The sequence below is a fragment of the Rhinopithecus bieti genome, unplaced genomic scaffold (genome assembly GCF_001698545.2).
Source record: "Rhinopithecus bieti isolate Rb0 unplaced genomic scaffold, ASM169854v2 scaffold_31787, whole genome shotgun sequence".
In the NCBI taxonomy this organism is placed as follows: domain Eukaryota; kingdom Metazoa; phylum Chordata; class Mammalia; order Primates; family Cercopithecidae; genus Rhinopithecus; species Rhinopithecus bieti.
In genome coordinates, this window is record NW_016814655.1 from 4,917,734 (window position 1) to 4,937,673 (window position 19,940).

At 45.1% G+C, this 19,940-nt stretch overlaps 1 protein-coding gene across 1 annotated transcript in view; it reads right to left on the minus strand.

Moving 5' to 3' along the window:
• Positions 1-19,940, minus strand: part of SUFU (SUFU negative regulator of hedgehog signaling) — a 135,180-nt gene that overhangs the window by 83,362 nt on the left and 31,878 nt on the right. The window contains 1 exon segment of the mRNA XM_017851690.1: positions 4,482-4,618. Coding sequence (XP_017707179.1) covers positions 4,482-4,618 — 137 coding nt within the window.

The following is a 19,940-nucleotide window of genomic DNA, read 5'->3' on the forward strand; positions in this document are numbered from 1 at the left end:
TTTTTTTTTTTTTTTTTTGAGATGGAGTCTCTCTCTCTGTGTTGCCAGGCTGGACTGCAATGGCGCGATCTCGGCTCACTGCAACCTCGGCCTCCCACATTCAAGTGACTCTTCTGCCTCAGCCTCCCAAGTAGTTGGGACTACAGGCATGTGCCACCATGCCCAGCTAATTTTTGAATTTTTAGTAGAGACAGGGTTTCACCATGTTGGCCAGGATGGCCTCGATCTCTTGACCTTGTGATCCGCCTACCTTGGCCTCCCAAAGTGCTGGGATTACAGGCCTGAGCCACTGTGCCTGGCCAAATTTTTAAAATTTTTTGTAGAGACAGAATATCCTTATGTTGCCTAGGCTGGTCTTGAACTCCTGGGCTTAAGCCAACCTCCCACCTTGGCCTCCTAAAGTGCTGGAATTACAGGCATGAGCCACCGTGTCTGGCCAAGAGCTGCCATTCAGAGCTACACTGCCTGGGTTAAAATTTGCCTTTGTACTCACTAGATGTGTGACTTTGAACATGCAGCTCAACCTGTGTCGTCTTGCTTTCTGCAACTGAAAAGCTAGTATATCACAGTCCCTAACCTCACAGAGCTTGTCCACATATTCAATGGTCACCTGAAGTGGCACACAGAGCACAAGTCTAAATGTTAGTTATTCCCATCACCATTTAGGCCCATAGCCATGGTCTCCTATCTTTTTTTGAGACGGAGTCTCTCTCTGTCGCCATTCTGGAGTGCACTGGCGCAATCTCGGCTCACTGCAAGCTCCGCCTCCCGGGTTCACGCCATTGTCCTGCCTCAGCCTCCCGAGTAGCTGGGACTACAGGCGCCCGCCACCACGCCCGGCTAATTTTTTTGTATTTTTAGTAGAGATGGGTTTTTTTTTTTTCATTTTTTTTTGAGACAGAGTCTCGCTCTGTCGCCCAGGCTGGAGTGCAGTGGCGCGATCCTAGCTCACTGCAAGCTCTGCCTCCCGGGTTTACGCCATTCTCCTGCCTCAGCCTCCCGAGTAGCTGGGACCACAGGCACCTGCCACTGTGCCTGGCTAGTTTTTTGTATTTTTTAGTAGAGATGGGGTTTCACCATCTTAGCCAGTATGGTCTCGATCTCTTGACCTCGTGATCCGCCCGTCTCGGCCTCCCAAAGTGCTGGGATTACAGGCTTGAGCCACCGCGCCCCGCCAAGACGGGGTTTCACCATGTTAACCAGGATGGTCTTGATCTCCTGACTTCGTGATCCACCCGCCTCGGCCTCCCAAAGTGCTGGGATTACAGGCGGGAGCCACTGCGCCCGGTCGGTCTCCTCTCTTAAATCAGTTACCACTTACTTTTCTTTACCATTTTCCCATTATTTAAACAATTTACTATTATCTCCTGCCATGTTCTAATTTAAAGAAGATTTGTTTTACCTGTTATTTAAATAATACAATCATGTTACAGAAAATCTGGAAAACAGAAAGTCAAGTATTACACTTTTAGGAGTGTAGTCACCCTGTTCCCTTCTGACGTGCTTAAAGTGATCTGCAGACACAAACTACAGCAAGCACATTATAACCACCGTAAATGGGGCCATCAGGAACAGAAAGGGCCTGCAGAGCACATATTAGTCAATGTATACTCAACAGTCACAACTTTTATTTTATTTTGAAAATTTCCAATCCTACAGAAAAGTTAAAAGAACGATACAATGAATACCCAAATACCATTCACCTAGCTTCACAGTTGTTAACATTTTGCCCCATTTGCTTTAGCTTCTCTTCATACACAGATGTTTTATTTTTTGACAATTAAGTTATATCATTTGAATCATTTGACAATTAAGTTAAAGACATCAGGTCCTTTTATCCATTAATACTTTAGCCTTTATCTCCTAGCAACAGGGACGTTATCCTGTATAACCGTAACACCATAATCACATCCAGGGTATTTTGTGTACAATACTATTAACTAATACACAGTGTATATTCATATTTTTCCAACTGTTCTTAAAAAATGACTTTTTTTTTTTTCTTTTCCAATTTAGGATCTAATCAAGGGTCAACAGTGCATTTAAACTGCCATGTTTCCTTTAATGTAGAACAGCCCCTGCCCCTTGCCTTTTTATGTCTTTCACAGCATTGGTGTGTGTGTGTATTTTTTTTTTTTTTTTTTTTAGGTAGGGTCTCACTGTGATGCCCAGCCTGGAATGTGGTGGCACAATCACGGTTCACTGCAGCCTCAACCTCCTGGGCTCAAATGGTCCTCCTACCTCAGCCTCCCAAGTAGCTAGGACTATAGGCATGCCACCACACCTGGCTAATCTTCAATTTACGGGATTTTGCTTCATTGCCCAGGCTGGTCTCAAACTCTTGAGCTCAAGCGATCCTCCTGCTTCAGCCTCTCAAAGTGCTGGGATTAGAGCACTGACATTTTTTAAGAATATAGGCATTTGTCTTTAAAGTGTCTCACAATCTGGATTTGTCTGTTTATAATTTGATTCAGGTTAAATATTTTTGGGAAAATGCTACATAGTTGATGTTATATACCTCACACTGCAACACATAAGAAGGTACATAATAAAGCCAGGCACAGTGGTTCACGCCTGTAATACCAGCACTTTGGGAGGCTGAGGCGGGCGGATCGTGAGGTCAGGAGATTGAGATCGTCCTGGTTAACGAGGTGAAACCCCATCTCTACTAAAATATACAAAAAGTTAGCCAGGCGTGGTGGCAGGTGCCTGCAGTCCCAGCTACTTGGGAGGCTGAGGCAGGAGAATAGCCTCAACCCAGAAGGCGGAGCTTGCAGTGAGCCGAGATCATGCTGCTGCACTCCAGCCTAGGGGAGAGAGCGACACTCCATCTCAAAAAAAAAAAAAAAGGCACATAATAATAATTTGTTCCATTATTAGTGTTGTTCTATTTCACAACTACTGTGNCAGGCTTGAGCCACCGCGCCCGGCCATTAATTTTTTTTTTGATATGGAATCTTGCTCTGTTGCCTAGGCTGGAGTGCAGTGGCACAATTTTGGCTCACAGCAACCTCTGCCTCCCAGGTTCAAGCAATTCTCCTGCCTCAGCCTCCCAAGTAGCTGGGATTACAGGTGCCTACCACCATGCCCGGCTAATTTTTGTATTTTCGGTAGAGATGGGGTTTCACCATGTTGGCCAGGCTGGTCTCGAACTCCTGACCTCAAGTGATCCAACCGCCTCGGCCTCCTAAAGTGCTGGGATTACAGGCGTGAGTCACTGCGCCCGGCCTGCCCTAGTCCCACTTCTGGCTAACTCAACTGGAGTCCCACAGGAAGGTTTGGAAATCAGTGTGTTGACAAGCTCCTCTAAGGGGTTGATGGGCAGCCAGATTTAGGAACTCCTGCTTAGAGAAGACCCACTGTAGCCTCCATGAGGAGACTGTTTCACAGGGCATACAATGGTAGGTGGTAGTTATGGATCTGCCTCCTGTGCCAACAACTGGCTCCCACAGGTGTGAAATGTGGGCAGAGGGGTTCAACCTAGACAGGTCTATTGTACCCCAAATGTATAACCTACTCAAGGTTTGAAAAAAGAAGTCCCTGGCCTGGCGGTGGCCCATGCCTGTAATCTCAGCACTTTGGAAGGCCGAGGTGGGCGGATCACCTGAGGTCAGGAGTTCGATACCAGCCTGAGCAACATGGAGAAATCCCGTCTCTACTAAAAGAAAAAAAAAAATAGCTGGGCGTGGTGGCACATGCCTATAATCCCAGCTACACAGGAAGCTGAGGCAGAAGAATCGCTTGAACCTGGGAGGCATAGGTTGCAGTGAGCCGAGATTGTGCCATTGCATTCCAGCCTGGGCAATAAGAGCAAAACTCCATCTCAAAAAAAAAAAAAAGTCACTGTAACTAGAGAAGCTACCAGATCTATGGTTCTCCAAATTTAGTCTCTACCAGAAGCACCAAGGAACATCACTCCCAAAGATTCTGAGTCAGACATCTGCAATGGGGACTAGGAATATGTGTTTGCAACAAGCTCTCCAGGTAGTTCAGAGCCAGGTGGTATAAGAACCATGCTTTGAGAGACCATGGCTTGCTCTGCACTTTGTCTGTGATAGTTCAAGAGCAAAAGAGTTGGGAAAAAAATATCTTGGCTTTCATTTGAAGGCTACTTACAAAAACAAAGAAACAAAATCTGAGGTCAGATGGGAAATGCTTCTGAGCAATTAGCCACACAGAAACATATCATATCAGATGACATGAAAGAAACCCTCCATGAAACATGACAAGGGCGTAGGGTGGCACAACATAACACAGAACTTGCTGCTGGAGGGCACAGGAGAGTACCCCTCTCTGCCACGGCCCAGTTGGCTTTCCAACCAGGAAACACCAGGCAAAACAAGCCACCCTCATGGCAGAATTGGGGCATAGTACTCCCAGGAAAGGCCACTCCACAAACATGAAAATATACCTGCTAGTACTCAAAGCCAACCAGGCTCATGGCAAAAGGACCAGCACAGCAGCCAGCCCTGGCCTCCTACCTGACTGGAACACGTATCGCGCCAAGCCCTGCATTAACTCTGCGGGCCATGTTGGTGGGGCAGACTCTCCAGTTTCTCTCTTCAGACGAAAGGTCAACTCAAAGCCAAAACCACTAGGTCCATCTGTTCCTGTAAACCTGAAAGACATAAAAATCAAGTGTTTTAAGCTCAATTACCTTAGGAAAAACACTCTCTTGAAAGTCTAAAGTTCTCCCCCTTCTTATGGTGGCCCCAGTATCCAAACCCTCCATTCAGAGGAGTATCCCATGATGTGAGCCTTGTTGGGAGGGAACCCAAGAAGCCCGTAAGGAACCAGAACTCTTGCCTCGTCCTCCTGCCAGCTATGGGTATGTGGATGTGACCTTGGCCTGGCCAAATTCTACTGCTGGCACTCTGAATTATGAGTGCCAAATTTTGTGGCTGTGGAACATTCCTTCCTGGATGACTGAGGCAACACTGCTGAAAATCTCCCTTGTTCATGCTCCTCATTCCTTCAGGCTGTTAATAGACATCTACTTTGTTTGCTAAAGATACACGTCCTGTGAGCCACAAGGCTATATGCTCTGTGGTATGGTTTGGCTCTGTGTCCCCACCCAAATCTCATCTTGAATTGTAATCCCCATAGTCTCCACATGTCAAGGGAGGAATCAGGTGGGAGATGATTGGATCATGGGGGTGGTTTCTCCCTCGGTGTTCTTGTGATAGTGTTCTCACAAGATCTGACGGGTTTCTAAGGCAGTTTTCCCTGCTCTTGCCCACTCTCTTGCGCCTGCCACCCTCTTCCCCTTCCACCAAGATTGTAAGTTTCCTGAGGTCTTCCCAGCCATGTGGAACTGTGAGTCAATTAAACCTATTTTCTTTTTTTTTTTGAGACAGAGTCTCGCTCTGTCGCCCAGGCTGGAGTGCAGTGGCCGGATCTCAGCTCACTGCAAGCTCCGCCTCCCGGGTTTAAGCCATTCTCCTGCCTCAGCCTCCCGAGTAGCTGGGGCTACAGGCGCCCGCCACCTCGCCCGGCTAGTTTTTTGTATNCCACTCTCTTGCGCCTGCCACCCTCTTCCCCTTCCACCAAGATTGTAAGTTTCCTGAGGTCTTCCCAGCCATGTGGAACTGTGAGTCAATTAAACCTATTTTCTTTTTTTTTTTGAGACAGAGTCTCGCTCTGTCGCCCAGGCTGGAGTGCAGTGGCCGGATCTCAGCTCACTGCAAGCTCCGCCTCCCGGGTTTAAGCCATTCTCCTGCCTCAGCCTCCCGAGTAGCTGGGGCTACAGGCGCCCGCCACCTCGCCCGGCTAGTTTTTTTTTTGTATTTTTTAGTAGAGACGAGGTTTCACCGTGTTAGCCAGGAGGGTCTCGATCTCCTGACCTCGTGATCCGCCCGTCTCGGCCTCCCAAAGTGCTGGGATTACAGGCTTGAGCCACCGCGCCCGGCCTAAACCTATTTTCTTTATAAATTACCCAATCTCAGGTATGTCTTTATGTCAGTGTGAGAATGGACTAATACACTCTGTGAGGATGAGATCCTTTCTCCACTCCCACCTCCACTCTGCCCCACAAGGGTACAACCTTGGGTGGCACTGGCTGGCCTCCAAACTCAGCATTTGTGGACAGGTCCCAAGGCAGATTCCAAATACTGGGTGGGCCCATATTATTCCTGTAATTCAGCACCCAACACATACTCCTCAATTAGCACGAGCTCTTCCTGAAACCTGGCACTCCACATGTACTCTTCAGTTGCTAGAACCCTAGAGATGCATGGGTTGCCCTCCCTTCCCATCCCTCAGTGACCCAGAATAATGAGGATGACTTCTTCTGTGGCCATAACTCATTAAAGTGACAATGAGAGAAGGCAAGAATCTCTACCTCCCTGTTTGCAGGAAACACTCAGGAGCCCCAAGTCTAAGGGAAGTCCCTGAAAGGGACTTCCATCAGAGAGGGCAATGATGTGGATCAGAGAGCTGGGCCTGGCTGGTGGGGTGCCACACCTCCTCAGGTAAAGGAAACATCCAGGGAGAGCTACATAAGGCTTGCCAGCATGGGAAGGTTAAAATTAAAATATTCATGATATAATTTTCAGTAATTATATCTTGTACAAACACGAGCCACAATAATTATACACATGTAAACTCGTCAGCATATAAACACAAACCATAAACTAAGATGACAGCCAACCAAGCTCCCGGAACAGGCAATCAGAGGTGAGAATTCTCAAGGGCTGATGATGCAGTCAATGCGCAAACCTAGAATTCCACGTGGCATCTTTCCTTCATCACCATCACCGCTGAGAGGCAAGGCCAGAAGATGGGATAGAAAGAGATTCCCAAGTCTCAGAAGCTGATATCTGTCCTAGTTTTCTGTGCCTGGGTGAACCAAGCCCTCCTGCACTTTGCAGGGAAAGATCACCTCTGAGAAGCTAAGTTCTGTAATGGACTGAAAAGGTATCATTAGAAATTATCATGATCAAGCCCTATGTATGTATGTATGTATGTATGTATGTATGTATATATGTATGTATATATGTATGTATGTATGTATGTATCTATCTATCTATCTATCTATCATCTATCTATTTTTTTGAGACAGGGTCTCACTCTGTTACTCAGGCTGCAGTGCAACTGCAGTGGCATGATCTTCAGCTCACTGCAGCTGTGAACTCCTGGGGACTCAAGTGATCCTCTTGTCTCAGCCTCCCGAGTAGGTGGCACACCATGGCACCTGGCTCATTTTTTTTTTTTTTTTAGTAGAGATAAGGTCTCCCTATGTTGCCCAGACTGGTTTCGAATTCTTGGGCTCAAGCAATCCTCTGGCCTCTGCCTCTCAAAGTATTGGGATTACAGATATGAGCCACCATGCCCAGCTTATTTCCTTCTTTTTTTATTTTTGAGACACTGTATAGAGCAAGATACAGTGCTCTATACAGTGGTGTGAATGTGGCTCACCGTAGCCTTGACCTCCCGGGCTCAGGCAATCCTCCCACCTCAACCTCCCAAGTAGCTGGAACCACAGGTGTACACCAACATGTCCAGTTAATTTTTAAAACTTTTGTAGAGATAGGTCTCAACACATTGCCTAGGCTACTCCTTGAACTCCCAGGCTCAAGCAATCCTCCCGCCTCAGCCTCCCGAAGTGCTAAGAACACAGGCAAGAGCCACAGCACCTGGCCCAACTATATTTAAAAGAAATATCCACGGTTTGCATTTTCCCCAAGTATCTCTAGCAATGTGGGAAACAGAATCCATTTTGAGGGTACACATGTGGAATTTTGGAGACCAGGCCAGCAAAAGATGCTTGGACAACACAATGTAAGCTATTTTATTTCCTCGCTGAATTACCCTGCTTGGGGTCAGTTCAGTGCAGGGAGGCTGGGGAACAGCTACCAAACTGAAGTTGGGAGAGCTACCTCCCTGGAGTTGCAGGTTTGGGAGGGGTGTGAAAACCTGGGGTAATGCAAGATTGACTGGAGTTAAAACTCTGTAAAGGGAGATGGGTCAGTAGGGCAAAGGGAAGATTTTAAGCAGCCACCAATTAGAGGCAGCTTTGTAAAATGTATGAGACTATTACTCCAGGGCTTTCATCTTGGGCCAAGAAAAGTACATGATTTCTAACCACAAAAACTTGAGAAACAGACTAAAAGAAACTTGTTCCTCTTCAGCTGCATAATGGGAAGAACCCTCAAAGGCAGAGAAAGAAATCACTGGATCAGATGCATCCACACAGCACCACTTCACTAAGGAGGGTCCATTTGCACACGTGCCTAGAGGTGTGCATGCGTGCACGCGCATGTGTCCACCATCTGCCTCCACGCGGGGTGCTTTCTGGGCCAGCTCTGTGGTGGGCAGGCCAGCCCTCACTTGGCTGGGTGGGACAGGCCCGGCCAGATGGTCTCCACCTGCATTTGATTACCACCCACGGGCTAGCTGGACGCAAACTTTAAACTCTTGAAACATGAGTTTGGAATGGCCCAGCCTCAGGATAAACACATGACCCGAAGCCTGTCAGAAGTTCTCTTTTTCAAAGCAGACTGCCCAAGCAATCGCCAAGTGACAAGGTCATTCCATCTTTAAAGTCTCCTGGAGGGGCCTGGCTTGGTCTGGACTTCCTCACGTGAGGGCTTCTCTAACCAAAGGTGGTTTTGTCTGAACAGAGAATGAAGCCCCTCCTAGGGAGCGGCTGTCTCTCACATCTTCCAAGAAAGGAGAGCATAAGGGGAAATTGGCATGTGCTGCAGAAGGTGGGATCTGGGTCAGAGCAAAGCATTCTTCTAACACAGAAGTCTACTAAAATACTGGCTGGTGGTAAATGGGGCCAGTAGAATTTCTTCCTACAGAAATTTAAAAAAAAAAAAAAAGAAAACAAAGATTCTCCCCAGTCTGGCAGAATAGGGGTAAAGGGTTCTAACCATCTTATTGCAAAAAGAAGGATAAGACTCTCAAGACTGTTTCCTGCTCAAGAACCCTGGATCCTGTTCACGGGGATGTCCAGGGGGAAGGCTGGCTTTGTCCCAGCAGTTTGGCAAGTCTGCCTGATGGCTGTGCCAGCCTCAAGAATAACATCAAACCTGAAGATAGGAACACATGCCTTGAATCCTAGACACACAACACACAACAACCATCAGAACTCACCCAAAGGTCTCTCGGAGAGTACCTCACTAAGAGGGTATCAATCAGCATCCAAGAGCCCAAAATGACTGCTGAGTCTAGTCAGGAGAGATGAACAGAAACTGAGGAGAGACTTTCTGGAGGAAACCCAGCTTGGGGAGCAGAAAGAGCTGACCTAAAAGTCAGCATCTCATACTCATCACCATTATTTATTTATTTATCTGTGAGACAGAGTCTCACTGTGTCTCCCAGGCTGTGTGCAGTGGTGCGATTACAGCTCACTGCAGCCTCTGCCTCCCAGGCTCAAGTGATTCTCCTGCCTCAGCCTCCCAAGTAGCTGGGATTACAGGTTTGTCCCACCACACCCAGCTAATTTTTTATTTTTAGTAGAGACACGGTTTTATTATGTTGCCCTGGCTGGTCTCGAACTTCTGACCTCAGGCGATGTGCCCACTTCTACCTCCCAAAGTGCTGGGATTACAGGCGTGAGCCACTGTGCCCAGCCCATTATTTATTACTAAGGAAATGCAAATCAAAACCACAGTGAGCCACCGCAGCCGCTCCACACCCTCTAGCATAACTAAGAGACAGATAGTAAGTGTCAGAGAGGATGTGGAGAAATAGGAATACTTGCACATCATTGGGGATATATAAAAGAATGGAGCTACTTTGGAAAAAGAGTTTGGCAGTTCCTAAAAAAGTTAAACAGAGTCACCGTATGATCCAGCAGTTCCACTCCTAAGTATATGCCCAAGAGAACTGAAAACCCGGCTGGATGAGGTGGAATTAGCCAGGTATGATGGCTCACACCTGTAGTCCCAGCTACTCGGGGTGGGGGTGCTGAGGCAGTGAGAAAATCACCTGAGCCGGCCGGGCGCGGTGGCTCAAGCCTGTAATCCCAGCACTTTGGGAGGCCGAGACGGGCGGATCACGAGGTCAGGAGATCCAGTCCATCCTGGCTAACACGGTGAAACCCCGTCTCTACTAAAAAAAAATACAAAAACTAGCTGGGCGATGTGGCGGGCGCCTGTAGTCCCAGCTACGTGGGAGGCTGAGGCAGGAGAATGGCGTAAACCCGGGAGGCGGAGCTTGCAGTGAGCTGAGATCTGGCCACTGCACTCCAGCCTGGGCGACAGAGCGAGACTCCGTCTCAAAAAAAAAAAAGAAAGAAAGAAAATCACCTGAGCCCAGGGAGGTCAAGGCAGCAGTGAGCCTTGATGGTGCCACTGCACTCCAGCCTGGGTGACTGGAGTAAGATCCTGTCTTAAAAAAAAAAGAAAAATCTGTTCACACGAAACTGTATACACCAATGTTCATAGTAGCATTATTCATAGTAGCCAAAAAGTAGAAACAACCGAAATGTCCATCAGTTGAGGAATGGATAAACAAAATATGGTATATCTGTACAATATAACTTGGCAATAAAAAGCAATGAAGTATTGATACGCTATAACATGGATGACCTTGAAAACATCATGCTCAGTGAAAGAAGCCAGATACAAAAGACTACCTATTGTATGATTCTATTTTTATGAAATGTCCATAATAGACAAATCTATAGAGACAGAAAATAGGTTGGTGGTTGCCAGAAACTAGAGGGAATGAGGAGTGACTGCTGACAGGTACAGAATTTCTTTTTGGGATGATGGAAATTCTTTTTTTTTGGAAACTCCATTGCCCAGGCTGGAGTGCAGTGGCACAATTTCGGCTCACTGCAGCCTCTGCCTCCCGGGTTCAAGTGATTCTCCCGCCTCAGCCTCCCAAGTAATTGGGACTACAGGCGGGTGCCACCACGCCTGTATTTTTACTAGAAACAGGGTTTCACCATGTTAGCCAGGTTGGTCTCAAACTCCTGACCTCAAGTGATCTGCCCGCCTCGGCCTCCCAAAGTGCTGGGATTATAGGCGTGAGCCACCGCGCCTGGCCTGGGAAACGGAAATGTTCTGGAATTAGATAATGTAATGGTTGTGTAACCTTATAAATATACTTTAAAACCACTGAATTACACACTTTAAAAGGGTGAATTTCATGGTATATGATTTATTTTTAAAAAGCTGGCATCTCAGGTACACCTGATGTCATATCATTTAACTCTCTATAACTCTAGGACTCAGCCATTGTTATACTCATTTAACAAACAAATGAGAAACACTGATGGAGTTTACATAATAGTCCATAAATCACACAGCAAGTGATAGAGCTAGAACCTGAAGTCTGTATAACTCCAAAGCTCATCTCCTTTTTTTTTTGTGAGACAGGATCTCACTCTGTTGCGCAGGCTGGAGTATAGCGGCACAATCAGGGCTCATTGCGGCCACGACCTTCTGGATTCAAGAGATCCCCTCACCTCAGCCTCCCGAGTAGCTGAAATTACAAGTGTGTGCCTAATTAATCTATTTTTGCCTAATTAAGCCCATCTTCTTAATGCTGTGTGACCAGAGGCAAGCTATTTAACCTCTCTGTGCCTCAGTTTCCTCATCTATAAAATGGGGATAATAACAGTAACTATTTCATAGAGTTGTTATGGGGATTAAACATTTAGAAACAGTACTTGGAACACTATAAGCATTACATCACTTACATTAAGTGAAGAAAGCCAGTCACAAAAGACCATATGTTGTAAGATTTTATTTATATTACAGGAAAAATAATATAATTTGTAGTATATAATATAAATTACACTTATATCAAATGTCCAGAATGGACAAATCTATGGGGAAAGTGGATTAATGGTTGCTTAGGACCGGGGTACTGGGGACAAATGGGGAGTGAATGCTAATGAATATGGATGGAGTTTCTTTTCAGGGTAATGAAAAAGTTCTAAAATTAGATTGTAGTGAAGGTTACATAACCATTAATATGCAAAAAACCACAAAAGTGTACACTTTAAATGGGTGAACTGTATGCTACATTAATTGTATCAATAAATGTTTTATTCATTTAATTTTTAATTTGGAAAAAACTCAAAAACCTGATAGAAAAAATTCACAAACTAGATATAGATATAGATATCCCTTAAGCATAAGACAAGATGTTTGACCTCACACATAATAAAAGAAATGCAAATGAAACAATGAGATACCATTCTCACCTATCAGATTGGCAAAAATTAGTAAGTATGACATCATATTCTGTTGCTGAGGTTGTAGGGGAAGAGACACTCTCATATGTTGCTGGTATGGATATAAATTAGTACAACTTTTATGCAAGGGAATTAGGCAATACCAAATAAAACTACATATAGGTTTATGCCTTTGGATCCAGCAATCCCACTTCAAAGAATTTGTAATTGCAAAATACTGGAAACCACCTAAATGCCCATTCATAGCCTAAATGCTCAAAGGCTAGTATGCTGCTGTAAGAAAGAATGAAGAACTCTACAAATTGGTATGAACACTGTTAGGCGAAAAAAGCAAAAGAGGCTGGGCACGGTGGTTCATGCCTGTAATTCCAGCACTTTGGGAGGCCAAAGCAGGCAGATTGCTTGAGCCCAGGAATTCGACACCAGGCTGGGCAACATGGCGAAGCCTTGCCTCCACAAAAAATACAAAAATTAGCTGGGCATGGTGGCATGTGCCTGTAGTCCCAGCTACTCATGAGGCTAAGGGGAGGATCGCTTGAATCCAGGAAATAGAAGGTTCAGTGAGCTGTGATTATGCCACCGCACTCCAGCCTGGGTGACAGAGTGAGACTCAGTCTCAAAAAAAAAAAGAGCAAAAGGATATTATAGTATGTTTTTAAGGAAGAAAGAAAGGAAGATAGGAGCTGGGCATGGTGGCTCACATCTGTAATCCCAGAACTTTGGGAGGCCAAGGCAGGTGATCACCTAAGGTCAGGAGTTCGAGACCAGCCTGGGCAACATGATGAAACCCCATCTCTACTTAACAAAAAAAAAAAAAAAAAAAAAAAAAAAAAAAGGGGGGGGCGGGGCCAAGGCCCCAGGGCGGAAAAAAGTCAAAACCCCACTCCTATAAAAAAAAAAAAAAAAAAAAAAAAAAAAAAAACAGGCTGGGCGCGGTGGCTCAAGCCTGTAATCCCAGCACTTTGGGAGGCCGAGGTGAGCGGATCATGAGGTCAGGAGTTCGAGACCCACCTGACCAATATGGAGAAAGCCTGTCTCTACTAAAAATACAAAAATTAGCCGGGAGTGGTGGCGTGCAACCTGTAATCCCAGCTACTCAGGAGGCTGAGGCAGAAGAATCGCTTGAATCCGGGAGGCAGAGGTGGCAGTGAGCTGAGATAATGCCCCTGCACTCCAGCCGGGGCAACAAAGAGAGACTCTGTTAAAAAAAAAAAAAAAAAAAANCTCCGGACACTCACCTGTAATCCCAGCACTTTGGGAGGCTGCAGCAGGCAGATTACCTGAGGCTGGGAGTTTGAGATCAGCCTGACCAACATGGAGAAACCCTGTCTCTACTAAAATACAAAATTAGCCGGGAGTGGTGGCGTGCAACCTGTAATCCCAGCTACTCAGGAGGCTGAGGCAGAAGAATCGCTTGAATCCGGGAGGCAGAGGTGGCAGTGAGCTGAGATAATGCCCCTGCACTCCAGCCGGGGCAACAAAGAGAGACTCTGTTAAAAAAAAAAAAAAAAAAAAGGCCAAGGTGGGTGGATCACTTGAGGTCGGGAGTTCAGGTCCAGCCTGACCAACATGGAGAAACCCCATCTCTACGAAAAATACAAAATTAGTTGGGCATGGTGGTGCATGCCTGTAATCTCAGCTACTTGGGAGGCTGAGGCAGGAGAATTGTTTGAACCTGGGAGGTGGAGGTTGCGGTGAGCCAAGACGGCGCCATCACTGCCCTGCAGCCTAGGCAACAAGAACGAAACTCCGTCTCAAAAAAGAAAAAGAAAAGAAAAACTACAAAAATTGTTTGAACCCGGGAGGCGGAGGTTGCGGTGAGCTAAGATCGCACCACTGCACTCCAGCACTCCAGCTTGGGCACCAAGAGCAAAACTGTCTCAAAAAAAAAAAAAAAAAAAAAAAAGGCCGGGCGCGGTGGCTCATGCCTGTAATCTTGGAGACCAGCTTGGCCAACATGATGAAACCCCATCTCTACTAAAAATACAAAAATTTGTCAGGCATGATGACACATGCCTGTAGTTCCATCTACTAGGGAGGCTGAGGCAGGGGAATCGCTTGAACCCAAGAGGTGGAGGTTGCAGTGAGCTGATATTGTGCCACTGCACTCCAGCCTGAGTGACAAAGCAAGACTCCATCTCAAAAAAAAAAAAAAAAAAGAAAGGAAGGAAGGAAGGAAGGAAGATAGGAAAATAAGCATTACCTACTCATTTCTGTAGAAAGCCATATGGGAAGAAAAAACCAAAAATGAATGAGATGGATTATTACATGCAGTAGGTGGGAAGGTGGTAGAAAGCACTGCAGCGTGCGGGGGTAGGTAACATTTCTTTGAATATACCTTTTTGTATAGTTCTCACTTTTGGTTTTGGATCCGTGATAATGCTTTCACATACTCAAGAAATAAATGAAACAGAATCAATGAGGAGGGAGAAAAATGCTAAAATATAATACAAACAGAAGTTAATGAACCTAACAGTATTCCAAATCAACCATATAACCACACTGAAAGGGGGAAAAAAAAGATATAACCCAAGTACCTTTTTTTCTTTTGAAATGGAGTCTTGTTCTGTCACCCAGGCTGGAGTGCAATGGCGCGATCGTGGATCACTGCAACCTTCACCTCCAGGGTTCAGGAGATTCTCCTGCCTCAGCCTCCCGACTAGCTGGGATTACAGGCGCACACCATTATGCCTAGCTAATTTTTGTATTTTTAGTAGAGACGGGGTTTCACCATGTTGGCCAGGCTGGTCTCGAGCTCCTGACCTCAAATGATCACCTACCCTGGCCTCCCAGAGTGCTAGGATTATAGGTGTGAGCCACTGTGCCTGGCCTGAAATATATATATTTTTAAAGGCAGGTAAGAATGAACCCTATAGGTATAGTATTTATTTAGTAAGTTAGTTATTATTTTTTGAGACAGAATCTTGCTCTGTCACCGAGGCTGGAGTGCAGTGCTGCGATCTCGGCTCACTGCAACCTCTGCCTCCCAGGTTCAAGTGATTCTCCTGCCTCAGCCTCCCAAGCAGCTGGGACTACAGGTGCACACCAACATACCTGGCTAATTTTTGTATTTTTGGTAGAGACAGGGTTTCACCACGTTGGCCAGGCTGGTCTTGAACTACCGACCTCAGGTGATCCACCCACTTGGGCCTCTGCACAGGCGTGAGCCACTGCACCAGGCTCCCATAGGTATAGTTTTAGAACTGAAGGTATCAGTATGAATTCATGGTATTTAATACAGAAACTAATATAGAAATAGAGTGGTGTGTGTATATGTGCATGTATGTTTCCTAGTTCTCACCACTGGAAGCAAAGACACTCCAAGAACAATGATAATACCTAGCCCCCAGATTATGGCTTCTATATACCATTCTCCGCTAAATAAAACCAGGGCTTCCTGGATAAATGGCTGATTTCAGGGCTGGCAAAGTACAAAATGATTCTGGAACTTCCTACTGTGCCAGAAAGTAAGGAAGTGGTTCAGAGAATGATGGGAACATGCCAAAAGTAGAGAGAAGCCAAACTCAAGGTTCTCACTGGCCAAATCAACGACAATCTGAGCATCAAATTAAAGCATTCTAACAAATTATAATCTATTAATTAAAATAAAAACCTATGAGTCCACACTGACTATGATGGACCTAGTAACACTGGCTTAAAGATTTTGGACTTGCCAGCCTCTGTAACTACACGAGCCAATTCTTTCTACTAAGTCTCTTTATACATTTGTATCTATATTATGTGTACAGATAATATAGATAAAAATATGTAGATGTGAATCTCCAATTGTTTTTCCTAGAGAGCCCCAATACATTGATATAAATAAATGAATAAATAAGTAAATATGGAGAAAACTCTTCCTTACAGTAAAATCTCAATATCAATGAATAAATGTTGAAGCAATTATCAAATGAGAAGTCACCATTTGACAACTTTTGTAATAATAATTCAGGCAAGAATTATCAATGGGTGGTAAAAATAGTGGGTAAAAAATCTGATGAGAAACAAGATACTGACATAGCCTCAAAATGCCTCCCCACAAGTTACTTATTAATTATTAATGGAAAAGCAGTAACTATACAGAAGAGAAACCTAGCAGACACCACCTTAACCAAGCAATCAAAGTAATTAGACATCATCAACAGTAATTAGACAAATCAACATCAAGTGCCTCCTGATATGATCACTGAGAAGGGCACAACATGTCTGTGATATTCCTATGGAGTAATACATACACTGATCCTACGCATGAGGAAACATCAGACAAATCCAAATTGAAGGACATTCTATAAAATAACTGACCTGTACTCTTCAAAAGGTCATGAAAATCAGAAAGACTGAGGAACCATTTGAAGGCATCTAAGAGACGTGACAATTAAGTTACTAAAAAAGACTAGAGTCGCTGAAGTAGGGTGACCAACTTGTCTTGTTTGCCCAGGACTTTTCTGGCTTTAGAACTGAAAGCCCCACATACCAGGAAAAGCCCAGGCAAATGGGGACAGTTGGTCAACTGATCCTGAAGTGTCCACTGTCTGACCCACACAAAGCAAACCACTGCCATACTTAAAAAGCACCAAAAATGCATCAAGACCCACCAAAACGTCAGCAATGCCAGAGCACAGTCTCTGCAGCCAAGCTGCCTATGCCCAAATCCTGGCTCTGCCACCCTTCCTGGCTGTGTGACCCTTGGCAAATCACTTAGCCTCTCTGTGCCTCAGTTTCTTCATCTGTAAAATGTAGATAAGAAGAGTTTACTTCCCCTTCTCACTTCTAACATAAACTATGAACTTTGGGTGATGATGATGTGTCAATGTAGGTTCACTCACTGTAACAAATGTACCAATCTGGAAATGATGTTGACAGTGGGAGACGCTGCATGCACATGTGTGTGCATGCATGCGTGTGGTAAGCAGAGGGTGTGTAGCGGCTCTCTGTACTTTTTGCTCAATTTTGCTGAGAACCTAAAACTGCTCTAAAAAAGTCTTTTTTCAAAAATGAAGATATTAGTAGCTTCCATACGGTAGCTACTAAAATGAATTAACATATAATATAGAAAACACTTAGAACAGCACCTGGAACACAGTAGCTCTTAGTGTCGGCGGTTACTTACAGCAGCAGTTTCCAGTTCTGCTAATTTACCTAAGAGAATAATCTTACATTTGGGGAAAAAAAAAAAAAAAAAAAAAGCCTCTTGCATAAGTATATTCAGTAGTATTTATAAGAATAAAAAATCTAGAAACAATCTAACTGTTCTACAAGTAGCAGTATTATGAGTTCTAGCACATTACCCACGTGGTAGGACATTACAAGTCACTAAAAACAATGGTTCTGAAAGCAGGAGGACTAACCTTTGAGAGGCAAGGGGTTCTCTTTCCACCTCTAACTGGTAAAGAGGAACAGGAACTTTACATTAGAACCCCCACTCTATAGCCTCTAATGTTTTCTGTTCACCTAGTATTCACTATAGCATAAAAATAAGCTCCTTTCAAAATGGTCACGAAATTGGGACCCTTGTACATTGCTGGTAGAAATGTAAGATGATACAGCTGCTATGGGAAACAGTATGGTGGTTCCTCAAAAATTAAACATAGAATTGCCACATGATCCAGCAATTCTACTTCCAGGTATATATCCAAAAGAACTGAAAGCACGGTCTTGAAAAGAAATTTGTACACTGATGTTCACAGTAGCATTATTAGCAATAGTCAAAAGGTAGAAGCAACCCAAGAGTCGGTCAAGAAATGGATGGACAAGCCAAATTGGTATATACATATAATGGAAATTAGCCTTTAAAAAGGGAGAAAATTCTGACATATGGTACAACATGGATGAACGCTGAAGACATTATGCTAAGTGAAATAAGCCAGGCACAAAGGGACAAATATATGATTCCACTTATATGAAGTACCCAGAGCAGTCACATTGATAGAGACAGAAATAAGATGGTGGTTGCCAGGGGTTGGAGGAAGTGAGAAGTGGGAGTTACTGTTTAAGGGATACAGAGTGTTTCTGGAAGTGGAAGGTGGCTATGGCTGCACAACAACATAAATGTACTTAATCCCACTGAACTGTAAATCTAAAAATGGTTAAAATGGTAAATTTTGGGCTGGGTGCAGTGGATCATGCCTATAATTCCAGCACTATAGGAGGCCAAGGTGGGAGGTTGCTTGAGTCCAGGAGTTTGAGACCAGCCTGGGCAACATAAGGACATCCCGTCTCTACAAGCAATTTAAAAATTAGCTGGGCATGGTGGTGGGCACCTGTGGTCCCAGCTACTCGGGAGTCTGAGGCAGTAGTATCACTGAGCCTGGGAGGTCCAGGCTGCAGTAAGTTGTGGCTGCACCACTGCACTCCAGCCTGAGTGACACAGCAAGACCTTGACTCAAAAAAAAAAAAAAAAAAAAAAAAAAGGTAAATTTAAATTATGTAGGTTGGGCACAGTGGCTCACACCTATAATTCCAGCACTTTGGGAGACCAAGGCAGGCAGATCACTTGAGGTCAGGAATTCAAGACCAGACTGGCCAACACAGTGAAACCCTCTCTCTATGAAAAATACAAAAATTAGCTGGGTGTGGTGGCACATGCCTGTAGTCTCAGCTACTCTGGTGGCTGAGTCTGGAGGATCAGTTGAGCCCAGGAAACAGAGGTTGCCGTGAGCTGAGATCACACCACTGTACTCTAGCCTGGGCAACAGAGTGAGACTCCATCTCAAAAAAAATAATAATAATTTAAGAAAAAGATAAATTATGTACATTATGCCACAAATAAATGGTTATGAAAAAATACAAAACAAAATTCAACATAAAGTATGATTCAAAATGTTTATGTATATACACAATTTAAAATATGAGTAAAATATATATGGGAAAAAGAAAATGCAGGCTGGGCATAGTGGCTCACGCCTGTAATCCCAGCACTTTGGGAGGCCAAGGCGGGTGGATCACCTGAGGGCAGGAGTTTGAGACCAGCCTGGCCAACAGGGTGAAACCCTGTCTCCACTAAAAATACAAAATTAGCCAGATGTGTTGGCGGGCACCTGTAGTCCCAGCTACTCAGGAGGCTGAGACAGGAGAATCGCTTGAAGCCAGGAAACAAGAGGCTCTAGTGAGTTGAGATGGTGCCACTGCACTCCAGCTTAAGCGAGACAGAGCAAGACTCTGTCTTAAAATCATCATCATCTTCATCTCTAGCCTAGACTATAAACCCTGCAAGGGCAGGGTTGTATCTTGGCCACTACTGTATCTGCAGGTCTAGCGTGTAAGGCTTCGCATAGTCTGTTGCTAAGTGTTCATATGGATATGCCAAGGACATGGTAAGCGAGACCCAAGGTCAGGCCCCTTCCTCTGGGAGTGGCCTGGATGCTTCCATTGGTCTTTGAAGCAAATGTCAGGCCAGTCACAGTGGCACTGACCCTGCAAAGGTATCAGGGTTAGGCATTATGGCTCAGTCTCAAGCCCAGTGATAGTGTCCGAAGAGGAGACCATGTGCCTCTGGAAACACATGGCATAGAAGGCCAGCCCAGGCCGGGCGCGGTGGCTCAAGCCTGTAATCCCAGCACTTTGGGAGGCCGAGACGGGCGGATCACGAGGTCAGGAGTTCGAGACCATCCTGGCTAACATGGTGAAACCCTGTCTCTACTAAAAAATACAAAAAAAGCTAGCCGGGCGAGGTGGCTGGCACCTGTAGTCCCAGCTACTTGGGAGGCTGAGGCAGGAGAATGGCATAAACCCGGGAGGCGGAGCTTTCAGTGAGCTGAGATCCGGCCACTGCACTTCAGCCCGG